At 43.7% G+C, this 13,954-nt stretch overlaps 1 protein-coding gene across 2 annotated transcripts in view; it reads right to left on the reverse strand.

Annotated features, from left to right (window-relative positions):
• Positions 1 to 298: 298 nt before the first annotated feature.
• Positions 299 to 13,954, reverse strand: part of Rbm28 (RNA binding motif protein 28) — a 37,916-nt gene continuing 24,260 nt past the window's right edge. For both annotated transcript variants that reach the window (XM_075953456.1, XM_075953455.1), the window contains exons 13-19: positions 13,478 to 13,542; positions 11,644 to 11,802; positions 9,003 to 9,152; positions 8,467 to 8,541; positions 5,074 to 5,330; positions 3,006 to 3,108; positions 299 to 793 (exon numbers count right to left, since the gene is read on the reverse strand). In XM_075953456.1, the coding sequence (XP_075809571.1) occupies positions 659 to 793; positions 3,006 to 3,108; positions 5,074 to 5,330; positions 8,467 to 8,541; positions 9,003 to 9,152; positions 11,644 to 11,802; positions 13,478 to 13,542 (944 nt within the window). In that variant the 3' untranslated portion in view covers positions 299 to 658. The remainder of the gene's footprint in view (positions 794 to 3,005; positions 3,109 to 5,073; positions 5,331 to 8,466; positions 8,542 to 9,002; positions 9,153 to 11,643; positions 11,803 to 13,477; positions 13,543 to 13,954) is intronic.

Consider the following 13,954-nt stretch of genomic DNA (forward strand, 5'->3'; position numbering starts at 1 on the left):
TTAGGATGCCTAAACTAAGACTTCCCACCTCCTCGGCACTCGGGGTAGAACCTCAGCCTCACGCTCACTGCTTTTGCCCACATCGTCCCTAGGACAAGGTGCTCCTTGGTCACGTAGTGTCTAGCCACTGCAATCCGATTTCTAGACAGCCATTGCCCTTCCAGGGGCAGACCCTTACCAGGACCTTCAGTTGTTTACGAGTCAAGTGTCCCCCACATTCAGAGACTATGGTAGTAAACAGTTTTCTCCGTTCTTAGCTCTTGCGGACTATGCAACTGAATTAAAAATGTTAAAAATGTTCAATTATGAAAAAATCTCATAAATAATGTATTTGTGTATATTAAAAATGAGACACATCCAAAAGTCACAATTCCTCATTTACAGACTCCATAACAAAATATGCATCTTAAAAATTCAGTACTCTAAAACACTTTTTTACAATAGTTTCCATCGAAGAAGAAAATAGAAGGAATCACAATTACACGTAAAGCTTCAGCAGAAATCTGGGGAGAATGTAAGAACTCATGGTGTTCTTCAGGTATTTTTCCTTCCACACTGGAGAAGGGACCAAGAATGTACAGAGCTACAGAGTCCCCAAGCACGGGGCATCCTCTGGGATGCTTTCCCTCAGTGAAGACATGGCTTTCTGCAGGCGGCATCAGGTATCAAACCATTTGCTTCTCTTCATCAGGGGTGCCCCTTTAGAAGGCCCCAACAATTTCTGCTTATACTGTTCAACCAGTTGGTTGAAGTGGGATTCTGCCTTACTTTCCTTAGCCTTTTTCTTCGGCACCTGTGAAAGAAAGAAGACATAAAACAATCATTTTTTTTCCTTTTCCTTTCCCTCCCTCCCTCCCTCTTGCTTTCTTGCCTGCATGCATTTTTTTCCTGCACACCTGAAACTTTCAATGCACTTGAGGACAACCCTGAACTCCTGACCTTATTTCTCCTCCTTCCAAGTGCCACCACCATACCTAGTCAACATCAAACACTAAATATCACCTTCCTGCCAAGACACCCCAAACAGAAACTAAGTAGGTACAAGAGGAAGATGATTTCCAGAGAGAACCTTAGTTTGGACATCTTTGCTCCTGCCCTGACAAGAATTCCGTTTATGAAATTTCAAAGTTAGATCTTTACAGTATAATAAGATATAGTCAGAGATGTCCCAGACACAGACTTGAGTAGGGCAGATGCTAGTGACTCCACTCTTAAAGGGAAGGGAGATAAAAGTTTGACCTTGAATGTGCAAGAACCCAGGACCAGAGCTGGAGAGACGACTTGGGGGTTAGAGGCAGTGCGGCTCTATTTCCAGTCCCCACAATGTATCATGAAACCACCTCAACTCCAGACCTAAGGGTTCAATGCCCTCTCCTGCTCTTTATGGGCACCACCCATGTCTGTAGTACAGACACATGCATGTGGGCAGGAGACCCATACATATAAAAGAGTACAGGACCATTATCTTCTATTAAAAAGAACTAGAGTGGGCTGGAGAGATGGCTCAGTGGTTAAGAGCATGTACTGCTTTTCTAGAGGATCTGAGTTCAATTCCCAGCAGCCACATCAGGCAGCTAGGAACTGCCTGTAACTCAGCCCGGAGGGAACCTGACACTGTTGGCCTACACAAGCACCTGTACACACTTACACACATATACACAGATTTAAAAAATAAAATAAAAAAGAACTAGAGCTCCTTGGGAAAATGGCTATTGCCAGAAACTGGGAAAAAAACATCATGTACAAGAAAGTAACACTACCAAAGACAACATTTCAGAAGGATGGGGAGCTGATCTAAAGATGCTTCTGCTGTCTTAGACAGGACAAGAATAATGACTGAATTTGACTGAAACACAGGGAGTTATATAAAAATTTGGAATTTCATATATATCAGTCTCCCAGGCCACAGAGCAGGTTGATAATAGTTTACTACTCTGAAACTGATACAGCAAGAAAAGGAAAAGGAAAAAAATCAATCATCTAACCTGTCTTTCATAGATGTAAGACTCTCCTTTCTAGAATCCTTAGAACTCTATTTTTAAGCACAAAAGGGTTGTCTGAACCGGAAAGTCAGCATTCTATAACCCTTAAAGAAATATCAGACAATCCACTGCTTTTGAAAACCAAAGGTAAGCAGCTAGGGATATCGCTCAGTAGCAGAGCATTTCCTAAGCATGAAAAGGCCTTGGGTTAGATCCCTAGCACTACAAATCTAAAAACTAAAAAACAGTTGAAAAGCTGGTAGGAGATTTTCTACATAGAATACAGTGGAGAATTCCGACACCTACTGACTGATCCTGGCATTACTAACAGTGAACAACCAAAACGCAGCACTGAACAGGCACCACCTAGGAAGTGCTCTTTCCAGGAAAACTACATCTGCTACACCTCTGGACTGTACACCAGCTGACAGCCAACGCGCGGTGCCATGGGAACAAGTTACATGACAAACGACCAACGTGGAAAGGAATGTGCTAAGACAGAACAGACAGCACGGATGAAGAGGGAAGGAAGGAGGAAGGAGGGACGCAAATGTAATGTGTGAACTATCAACCAGCATTCTAACTGGTACTAACAAAATAAAAACCCTTTTTGAGGCAATGAGGAAAATATTAATTTGGGCTATATATTAGAGAGTATAAAGAGCTCTGATTAATCTCAGTAGATATGATAATGACATTGTGTGTGCGAAGACTGGGCCATTAGAGATGTAGTCTGAAGTTCTGAGCAATCTGTCTCTTGAGGCCTATTTACATGCAAAATAGGATTTGCTTCCATACACTATAATGGGGGAAACAGGTACAGGAAACACAAGACAGCTGCTCAAGCAGCGGAAACAAGTCACAGGGCTTACTTCCCTCTCCACTTTTATTTCTGCACCTCGCCCTCTGAAGAGCTGCAGCCCTGCATGGAGAAGCCTTACCATCTACCCAACTATCCAGAAAGTTCACCATCTGCTCAGCCCCACAGAACCAAAGCACCCAAACCACATGCCCCAAACTCACTTGCAGGGAAGAAAGTAACTGCTGCTTCTTCTGCTTCCGGTGGCCTGTCTGGGGCTTTGGCTTCTTAGGAGGAAGGGATTTCACTTTGCCTTTGTCCCGCAACCTGAAATAAGACAGCCAGGTTAAATTCTTTCTCTGGTTAATGTCTTTAGTGTCTCTCTCTCTCTCTCTCTCTCTCTCTCTCTCTCTCTCTCTCTCTCTCTCTCTCTCTGTCTCTCTCTCTCTCATTTATTGACTAAATTTAGTTTATTTTATGTACATTGATGTTTTGCCATGGGTGTCAGGTCCCCCAGAACTAGAGCTTCAGACAATTGTGAGCTGTCACATGGGAAACGGGAACTGAACCCAGAGTCTTCTGGAACAGCAGTCAGTGCTCTTAACCACTGGGCCATCTCTCCAGGCCCCTCCTTGGGATCTCTTAGAGAGCTTGAAAGCCAAATTCCTTCTCTATAAAGCTGTTTATTTTGTTGTTGTTTATTTTTTTCAAGACAGATTTCTCTGTGTAGCCCTGGCTGTCCTGGAACTAGCTCTATAGACCAGATGGCCTCGAACTCACCCGCTTCTGGGATTAAAGGCGTGTGCCACCACTGCCCAGTTTACATAGCTGTTTCTAAGCCTAGTAGTCACTCTTAAATGGAGGCCACAAGAGCATATCCTAAGTCACAACAGTTATATATTCGTTTGTCTCTGCATTTATTTATTTTCGCTAAGACTTCAACAGAAATCACAAAACCCTTCAATTACCAAGATTTTATTTTAAAGATACACAGCACTAATCCACTGCACAGCACTAATGTACACAGCATTAATCCACTGCATAGCACTAGATGTACAAGCACTAATTCACTGCACAGCACTAATGTACACAGCACTAATGTACACAGCACTAATCCACTGTCCAGCACTAATGTACACAGCACTAATGTACACAGCACTAATCCACTGTCCAGCACTAATGTACACAGCACTAATCCACTGTCCAGCACTAATGTACACAGCACTAATCCACTGTCCAGCACTAATGTACACAGCACTAATCCACTGTACAGCACTAATGTACACAGCACTAATCCACTGTCCAGCACTAATGTACACAGCACTAATCCACTGTCCAGCACTAATGTACACAGCACTAATCCACTGTACAGCACTAATGTACACAGCACTAATGTACACAGCACTAATCCACTGTACAGCACTAATGTACACAGCACTAATGTACACAGCACTAATCCACTGTCCAGCACTAATGTACACAGCACTAATGTACACAGCACTAATCCACTGTCCAGCACTAATGTACACAGCACTAATGTACACAGCACTAATCCAATGTACACAGCACTAATCCACTGTCCAGCACTAATGTACACAGCACTAATCCACTGTACAGCACTAATGTACACAGCACTAATCCACTGTCCAGCACTAATGTACACAGCACTAATCCACTGTACAGCACTAATGTACACAGCACTAATCCACTGTCCAGCACTAATGTACACAGCACTAATCCACTGTCCAGCACTAATGTACACAGCACTAATCCACTGTCCAGCACTAATGTACACAGCACTAATCCACTGTACAGCACTAATGTACACAGCACTAATGTACACAGCACTAATCCACTGTACAGCACTAATGTACACAGCACTAATGTACACAGCACTAATCCACTGTCCAGCACTAATGTACACAGCACTAATGTACACAGCACTAATCCACTGTCCAGCACTAATGTACACAGCACTAATCCACTGTCCAGCACTAATGTACACCGCACTAATCCACTGTCCCAAACAGCGACAACAGGTGAACCTCAACTGACATGAAAAGGCTTTGAAAGACAAGAATGGCATGCAGTCTGCCCTGACGGTTCCTCCAAGGTTCCCTCCGCCATCTGATCCATGGTACATTTCTGCTGGTGTTGAGACCTTCCTGTTAACTTCCCATGGGGGACTAATGCAGCACCAACACCCCCTCTATCAAGTGCTACAAAGAAAGAGCTACCTCAAAACAAATGCATTTAGACGCACCCTCTCCTGTATGACTCCCCTTATCTTACCTAATTTTGGGGCCTCGGTGTGAAGGGAGCGCCAGGACCTTTCTTCTCTTCTTCCCATCAGGCAGCTCCACCTGCTCCACTTCAGCCTTGGTCTGGAACCCTGTCCACGATGTGGGGCGGCCCTTCCCTTTCTGCTCTCCAGAAGCCTGACTTTGATCCTGTGTAGGGCTCACTGCTTTCTGTTGCTTGTCTTTTCCAAGTTCTTTTTGCCCCTTTTGGGGCTTACTGGTCACATTAAGCTTAGATTCCATTTTTTGCTGCAGAAAACAAGAAATTGTCACCTGGTTTCTGGATAAGGTTTACCTGCTGAAAATCTCAGCAGAGATTGAGCCTCCTTGTAAGTTTGATGAAAGAGGAGCGCTTCCCTCACACAGCTGGAGACTCCAGCAAAGTAAATACAAGCAGTTTACAGGCACTGCCTAGTAATAATGGCTACTAGGCTGGAGACACGTGTGCAAGCAAGCGCGCGCACGCTCACACACACATACACACACCAAAAGACAAAAACACCCAGAAACAGCGATCAGTAGCCCAAAATTCAAAAACCAGTAGGAAGGAACAACTATTAAAGGTGAAACTTGGGCCAGGCATGACAACACACACCTAGAATCCTAGTCACTGGGTAGGAAGAAAGGATCGGAATTATTTAAGACCCTTTTTCAAAAAACTCCTGCTCCCCTTCCCCCCAAGTGTCACAGACAAAAAAGGTGAATGCCAGCAGCAGAAACAAAGCAATTAAGAAATGCTTAACATAATACAGCTAGGAAATAAAAATTCAAGACAGTGAAAGACATGAGTCAGAGATCTTAGAGCAGAGCAAAACCTGACAAAATAATCAGCCCAAGTTCCACAACTAGATTTCCAGTACAGTGCAGTAAACCATGAGGTGGCTCAAGTTTCAAAAGACAACGTTATCAGCCCAGAATTCTCTAATCAATGAAATTATCTTCCACAAAAGTAAGAAACTTTCTCAGACTTTAAAACACAAACATACAGTTACCAAGAAATCTGCTTCACAAGAAATGCTAAACAAATTCCTCCAGAGAAGGGAAATGGCACAGATTGAAAACATGGGTCAGCATGAAGGGAAAAGCGTCAGGGAAGGGGTCAGTGAGGGAAGGCAGGCAAGGGGAGACCAGAGCTTCAGATGCAAGCAGAAGGATGCTGAAGGTTTACTAGTACTGACGCGGGGAAAAAGACTCAAGTAAAATTCATGTGAAAATACATATTTGTTATTTTGCCCTAATTTAATCTAAACAGAATGCCGATACAACATTTACTAAATGCCGACTATGCACTAGTCTGTTCGTAAGTGGTTAGATACAGTTACAAACAATAAAATGTTTACTTTTAGGACTCCTAGCCTAGTGGAAAGAAAAGACAGGTGATGTAATGAAAATGTCCCCCACAGACTCATGTGTTTGAATGCTTGGTCCCTAGTTGGTGGTGCAGTTTGATGTTGTAGAATATTATTTTAACTAGGCAAAGATGTGTTGTATTTGTTCCACCTTGCCTGTCTAAGGCACCTGATTGGTCTAATAAAGAGCTGAACAGCCAATAGCTACACAGGAGAAAGGATAGGCAGGGCTGGCAGGCAGGGAGAATAAATAGGAGGAAGGAAAAGAGAGAAGGAGGGACACACCTGAAAGCAAGATGTACAGAAGAAGGAAGCTAATAAGCCCCAAGGCAAAAGGTAGATAAAGAAGAGACAGGTTAATCTAAAAGAGCTAGCCGCAAATACGCCTAAACTAAGCTGAGCATTCAAAACTACTAAGTCTGTGTGTGTGATTTGCGAGCTGGTTGGTAGCCTAAAAGGAAAAGCATGCTCCAGTTTGGGGAGGGTCAAGAGGTAGCGCTTGAAGGAAGTGCATCAGTTTGGGAGTCCACAGCTCTGCCTGGTTCCATCTTGCTCTGAGCTCTCAGCATCCTCCTCTGTGGCCATGCCTGTGCTGCTATGCCTCTCTGCCACGATGGGCTCTTACCCTTTGGAAGCCTAAGCCCAAATAAACTTCCTTTCCTAAGCTGCTTTTGTTCGCAACATCTTATTACAGCAACAGAATACTGAAACAAGACACATACCTAAACAAAACAACATAAAAAACAAATAATCAAGATAATCAAGGAAGTTGATGAAAGCCTATGTAATGGGGAAAGGTTCAGTTGCTATCAGTGGGCAAAGTAAGAAATATCCCTGAGTCAAGAAAAAGGACCACTTTTATAATGGAAGTGCAGTATGAACATAAACAGAGGCAACAAAGAATTTAAAGAAAATGTGGAGGCAGCTTCAGAAGCACCCCTGAAGCAATGGCTAAAGGCAGTTAACCTGGGGTTAAAAAGTTACATTGCAAAAGAATAAGACCCCAGGTTCTCAATTAAAGCCAGTTTTAGCCACTGCTGTCATTTACCTGTTTGTCATGCTCTTAGTACACATCAAACACTATGGATGCTCTCTGCACATGCAAATTGTAGTGTAGTACTGATGAGCACTGTAAGAACTGAGGGAAGCTGGGGGACAGAGTATTGACTACAAGCTGGGCAATGGTTTATCTGCTCCTTTCATCCTTACAGGAAGAATGAAGACCTTGTGATTAAACCCACTGTACAAACTGAAGTCAGAGAAGAAGTAACTAGCCAGGGAACGTGTAGATAAGAAAGAAGCAGAGACACAGCGCCTGTTCTTCCTCTCTCCACACGTATTAAAATGGTCTAAAACCACCAGTGTCATGCTGAGACTAGAAGACTGAGTTCAAGGCAACTTGGAGGACAAAGAGGGACCTTATCTCAGATGATGACGATTCTGGAACAAAACCTGAGCCACTAGGTTTGACACGGCCCCTACACACCACACAGGAACTCATGATGGATCAAAACATTGGTTTCTGTTTCTTCTTTTTCCCTTCTCCTATGCAGCTCCCGGGAAAGGGAGAGCAAAGAGAAAACACCAGGGAGTCTTAGGAAACGGAGTAAAATCCTACTTGGCAGAAGCACAAATTAAAAAAGGGGAATTTAATTAAGCTCCTTTAAAAAAAGAAAAGAAAAAAATGCTGGACATGCTAGCATACACCTTTAATCCCAGTAGCCAAGGCAGAGGCATCTCTGTGAGTTCGGGTTAGTCAGAACTACACAGTGAGAATCTGTCATAATCAACCAAAGCCAAACAAACAAGGGCCAGCAAGATGTCTCAGCATGTAAAAGCACTTGCCACCAAGTTCAATCCCCAGGACACACATGGTAGAAAGAGAGAACCAACTTTCCCAAGTTGTCTTCTGACCTCCAGAAGTAATGGCACAGACACACAGGCACATGCGTGTGTGCACTGACACACACACATAGGCACACACAGGACAAAACCAAACCCAGTCAAGCATTTAGGTTCAGTATTAGGTTCAGTACCAGGCTGCGTTGGATCCTCAGCTCCTTTACTTTAAGCTTCCTTCGATCTTCTAACGAGAACTCCACTATTGGTCTCTGTGAGGGAGACAGAATGTCATTCATAAGACTTTGTAATCTGTCGAGTCCAATAAGCCTAGCTGTTCCTTCCATCCACTCCTCTTCATGAACAGAGGCTGTTTCTTGTGTCTTCTTTTTTTTTTTTTTTGGTTTCGAGACAGGGTTTCTCTGTGGCTTTGAAGCCTGTCCTGGAACTAGCTCTGTAGACCAGGCTGGCCTCAAACTCACAGAGATCCGCCTGCCTCTGCCTCCTGAGTGCTGGGATTAAAGGCGTGCGCCACCGTCGCCCGCTTCTTGTGTCTTCTTTAACAGCAGTTGGTTCTGCAGGCAGGCCATCCACATACTTTATAAGCATCTTCTTGCCTAGGATTACCATCTGTCTTCCCCACCTTTTGGTACTCTTTCCCATCATTAAATATCAGAAACACTAGATAGCTAAGCTCTCAGAAAATGGGGTCTCCCTGAAGGATGAGGCTCACCTTCTGAGACCCAAATATTTCTGGGTTGTTGTTGATGTGGCGGAGGGCTCTGAGGGCATGCTCATGCTTTTCGAACTCTGCAAAGGCATAGCCCAGGGACTGACCCTTCATTTTTCCATGAACTGGTTTAAGGTCCCGCATCACTCTACACTGTGAGTAGAAAAAGAAAAAAATTAAACAGTAGTTAAAAATAAGAAATAAAAATTTCCAGAGAAAAATTTCTTTGTTTTTAAAATACTGCATATGTGTGTGGCCATGTATACCCATGTGCACCTAAATGCAGTACCCATGGAGTCCAGAAAAATGTGATGCACTCCCTGGAACTGGACTTGGAAGCAGTTGTGAGCTGCCAGATATGACTGTTGGGAAGCAAAATCAGGTCCTCTGCAATACGTCTCATAACCACTAAGCCATCTCTCCAACACCCTGAGGAAAATTTGTACCAGCTAACTGTTCAGAACACATATAAATGAAAGATACATGATTCTCTAGAATGTCAGCAAGTTATTGCTGAGAATGGAGAACTGTCCAAAAAGTCTAGTACTGAAGAAAGTCTCCATAAAGGAAATTAATAGAGCTGGGAGGAAAGAAGACCAGATGGTTTTAGATGAGAAAGATATATCCAGCACGGGAAAGGCCGTCCCTGTACCCTCAATAAGCCTCAGAACACAGCAAGTGTCGGCTCTCTTGGGTTGGGGTCAGAAGTCTTTCATACACATTTTTCTCTAAAGCACTAGACAGGATACAGTAAACATCCTAGGGTCATGAGGAACATAGAAGAACATTGAGAAAATTCACCATTTACACAGTATTTCTCCCCAGAGCTTCCATTCTTTTGTAGTGGAGGAGTGTGAAACACACATTCATACTGCGCCCTGCTCTGTGTGTGGACACTACTCTTTCCACCGCAGAGGAGGAAGAGAAGAGTGTATTCCTTACTTCAAGATGCTCATTCACTTAAAATGTCATTCAAGACATTTTATAAAAAGAGACACGGTGCTTATACAAATAAAAGAATTAAGAACAAAATTCAACATAATGCTGTTGTGAGGCATGGTTCCTGGGAGACATGAACAAATATCTACTCACCCAACATAGGGAACCAAAGAGAAACAGCAATGACTCACAGAAAGCTGCAGCACCAAAAGTCCCCCTTTCCCGGAAAAAAAGCTCACAAGCTGGACGCCCGTAGTACACTGTACTCCTGCACGCAGCTCAACAGGTTAGAGTATCTTTCCCAGGTAGCCTCTTCCAGGCAGTTCATCAGGTCTCTGCCTCTACCAAGTAGCCTGGCTGGTCTGAGCCTCTTCTATGCACATCAGCCTGCTTGAGATCATCTCTCAGCAGCTCTTACTTCTTATATATGTTTGAGGAGCGTGTATCTGGTCAATTTCAGGGACTTCTTGAGCCTTTGAACTGTTTACTTCCTAAGCTTACCAACCAACCTTCTCTCTAAAATCGAGGTTTTATCTCGGAGGAAATGGCCACACAACCAATGCACACATGGTACAAAGTACAGACGTGCATTAAACTGCAATGGGCTCACATAGGCGCACAGGAAATACTGTAGGTACTCACTGCTAACAGTGCTGTCAGACATGTTCTGAACATCCTCTCGTGTTATTTCCTCAATACCAAGGAATATATTTTAAAGAGGCTTCGGGTATTAGGCACACAGTTTAGTTATGAATCAGCAAAGCACACCTAAAATATTGGCAATGGCATTTTTAAATATAAAGATTAATAGGCTACTCTATGCCATGTGCTACATCCAGGATTGGGGATAATGAGGTATTTATCCTCAAAGAGTTCAGTCTGTCTGGAGAAACAACCAAGTTTCAGGTCAGTATAAAGGGAAGGAGCTTCAAAAGAGACAGAGCTGAACCAAGTACTAGTGTGAACCCTGAGTTTTCTAATAAACTGAAGACATGCATAGTTCTCTGTGCTTACTACGGAGTATTAAGAGTCTCAAACAGTTAAATGCTGTTTTAGGAGCCAGAGAGATGGCAGAATGGGTAAATGCTTGCTATGTAAGCATGAAAACCAATACAGACGTCTAGAACCCACGCATGTAAAAGTCAGACATGACGGTGCACCTCAGCGTTCCTATGGTGCAGTAGGATGCTGTGGGAACAGCAAGCATGAGTGTGCAGACAAGGTGGAGGGTGAGGTCCGATAGAGACGAGGCTGTCCTCTAACAGCTACATGGACAGGCATGCCCTGGCCCTGGCACGGGCTCTCGTGTTCTCTTCCATCTTCTCCTCTCCTTCCCCTTCCCCTCCTCCTCTCCCCTTCTCTCTCACATACGTGCATGCACGCATACATGCACAACATTCTTTTAGGAGACAAACCACATAAATTGTATTCTTTCCAACAAAATTCACATTACAACACCTATATAATGCTGAGAACACAGCAGGTATTGAATAAATGATTGCTAAACCAATTCATGACAGAGATTTCCTCACATTTTGCTGCAATTCTGTCAGGCAGTTCCCAAAAGAAAAAAATAAAAATAAGAAAACAGCCTAACTCAACTTTGCATGCTGATGTATCCAAAAGAAAATCTGTTGGCAGGCTGGCACCATGGCCTGAAATGACAGCTCATGACTGCAGCTGCGCACGGCAAGGCGTCTCTCACCTCCTTAATGCGCACGCCCTTCTCGTCTCCAGTGGCACTCAGCAGCAGCTTCCTCAGCTGCTTGTCATCCACGGCCTTTGGCAGATTGTGCAGGCAAAGTCTGGTCTGGGAGACAAAGATATTCTGGTTCTTAAGTTTCTGATGTTTCAGTAGCTCAAACTGGGAGAGGAGAAAAAGACACACTCTTAACATACAATACACCCATGAGGCAAGCTCTAATTCTCTAAAAGAAAAGAATCATAACCCCACCCACAGCCACAGGTGCACTGGCTGCCTTAATGCCCAGAAAGGCAGGCTCAGGGAGGCAAGTCAGAGATGAACCAAATGTCATCCAACTAGCGAAATCAAATTATTTAACTCTCAACATTGACGTGAAACCAAATAAAATTTAAAAACTGCATAGCTCAAAATGTGGTCCAGCACAAGTATTCTTTATTTTAAAAAGTTTATTTTATATTTATTAGTTTTATAAGATAAGGTTTCTCTGTACAGGCTGTCCTGAAACTCACTCTGTAGACCAAGCTGGCCTTGAGCACATCAGAGATGTGCTGGGATTAAATGTGTGCAGCACCACCGCCCGGCTTAGCACGAGGATTCTTGTCAGTAATACTGAAGCTAGCATCTATGCTCAGTCCTTACCCACCCAACAACTAAGTCTAAGAACTTCCTTCCTAAAGAAAATAAACTTACTTTTTATAATGCACATAAATAACTTAGCAAGCTTTGGCTAGCAAAGTTAACCCTAAAATTCAGTACATCTTATTGCACTACTTCCCCAAACATGGTAACATTGAGAACACTACTATAAAGCCATGCTGGAAAGACATTATTTCTACCTATCAGTAACGTGTATTTGCTGCTCACCATCTCCTGAATCTTACGGTCCCAGAGCTGCTCTGTATCTTTACTATTCTAAGCTGGCTTCTGATCCTTTAATTTGTAATTTTATTATTATGTGTGCGTCTGTGTGTGACTGTGTACACACTTGTGCATGAAGTGGGCTCAAAGGACAACTTCAGAAGGGTCAACTCGGGTCAGCAGGCTTGTTCAGTGGCACTTTACCCACTGAGCCACCCCAATGGCTCTAGGCTGCCTTAAAAGGTGAGCTGCATGAGCTGGCTATAGCGTAGCTGGTTAAGTGTCTGCACTGCACACACAGCTTCTGAAGTTCAATCCTCAGCACACGTAAACTGGGAATGATGGAGCCTGCCTAAAAGCCCAGTACTCAGGAGGTGGAGAGGCAGGCGGATCAGGAATTCAGAAGTACCTGGTACCCAATAAGGTCAGTCCAAGCTATGGGAGACCATCTCAGAACAAAAGCAAGCTCCTATATGTACAAAAGGGCTTTGCTGAGGGCATTACTAAGCAGCCAAGGAGTCAACAGCAGAAAACCTATACCATCAAGTTGTTCTACAGTAACTGTATAATTTGGGGATACTAAGCCCTCCCAAATGACATTGTGGCTACTCTTTCCAAAACCCACATGTCCTCCCTTTCCTAGTAAGCCCAGCCCACAGAGCTTCCTTTCTACATTTATGCTAACAATTACATACAGCCCCTCCTTCTCCACATCCTGCATTGTCCGGCAGCATGTCACTCACCATATGTGAATACTAGAGAAATGAAGAAAAAGACTAAGTTTTTGCAATGGAGCAGAATGCTCATACAAAATTAGGAGTGATGTCCAGTTACTTCTTCACCTGTGTGCTTCTAACAAGGTAAAATATGGTCTTTACACACAGCTCTTCATGAGCAAAAGCAGCAGCAATCGTTGTTTCTGATTCATTTACAGAACCATGGAGAGAAGCTTAAGACTGGTGCCTAATCTACCCACCCGCTCTCGTTTGGCCATATCCGCAGCACTCACACCCTCGGCAGCCTTCGTCCCAGCGCGGATCACTGCAGAAAGAAGGAAAAAGGCCAAGATGTCACCAAGGGAATGTTCACTGAGTAACAGGAAGAATGTGACTTGAATGATGCAAACTCTCTGATCAGGGCCCTGAGGACTGTGCTGGCCAGTTAGTTAGGTCCAAAAATAGCTGCAGGGCTAAGTTCTAGACTCAGACTTGCTCTAAAGACAACCTCTGAACATTTTGTGATTTTGTTTCTTTCTGCCTGAAAAACAGCATCATATTCATGCCACAAACTGAACGGTATGGAAGAAGTTCTGAGAGTGGCTCTAATCCAGGTATCGGGAACACAGATGTTCCAACAACATGCCCGGAAACAGCTGCTCCTCGTGCACTTCAGGCCAATCCCTCAACCATCAGAGGGCCACCATAGAGAAGAGCTATGGACTCAAGGCCTTCAC

The sequence above is a fragment of the Microtus pennsylvanicus genome, chromosome 19 (assembly GCF_037038515.1).
Source record: "Microtus pennsylvanicus isolate mMicPen1 chromosome 19, mMicPen1.hap1, whole genome shotgun sequence".
Classification (NCBI taxonomy): Eukaryota; Metazoa; Chordata; class Mammalia; order Rodentia; family Cricetidae; genus Microtus; species Microtus pennsylvanicus.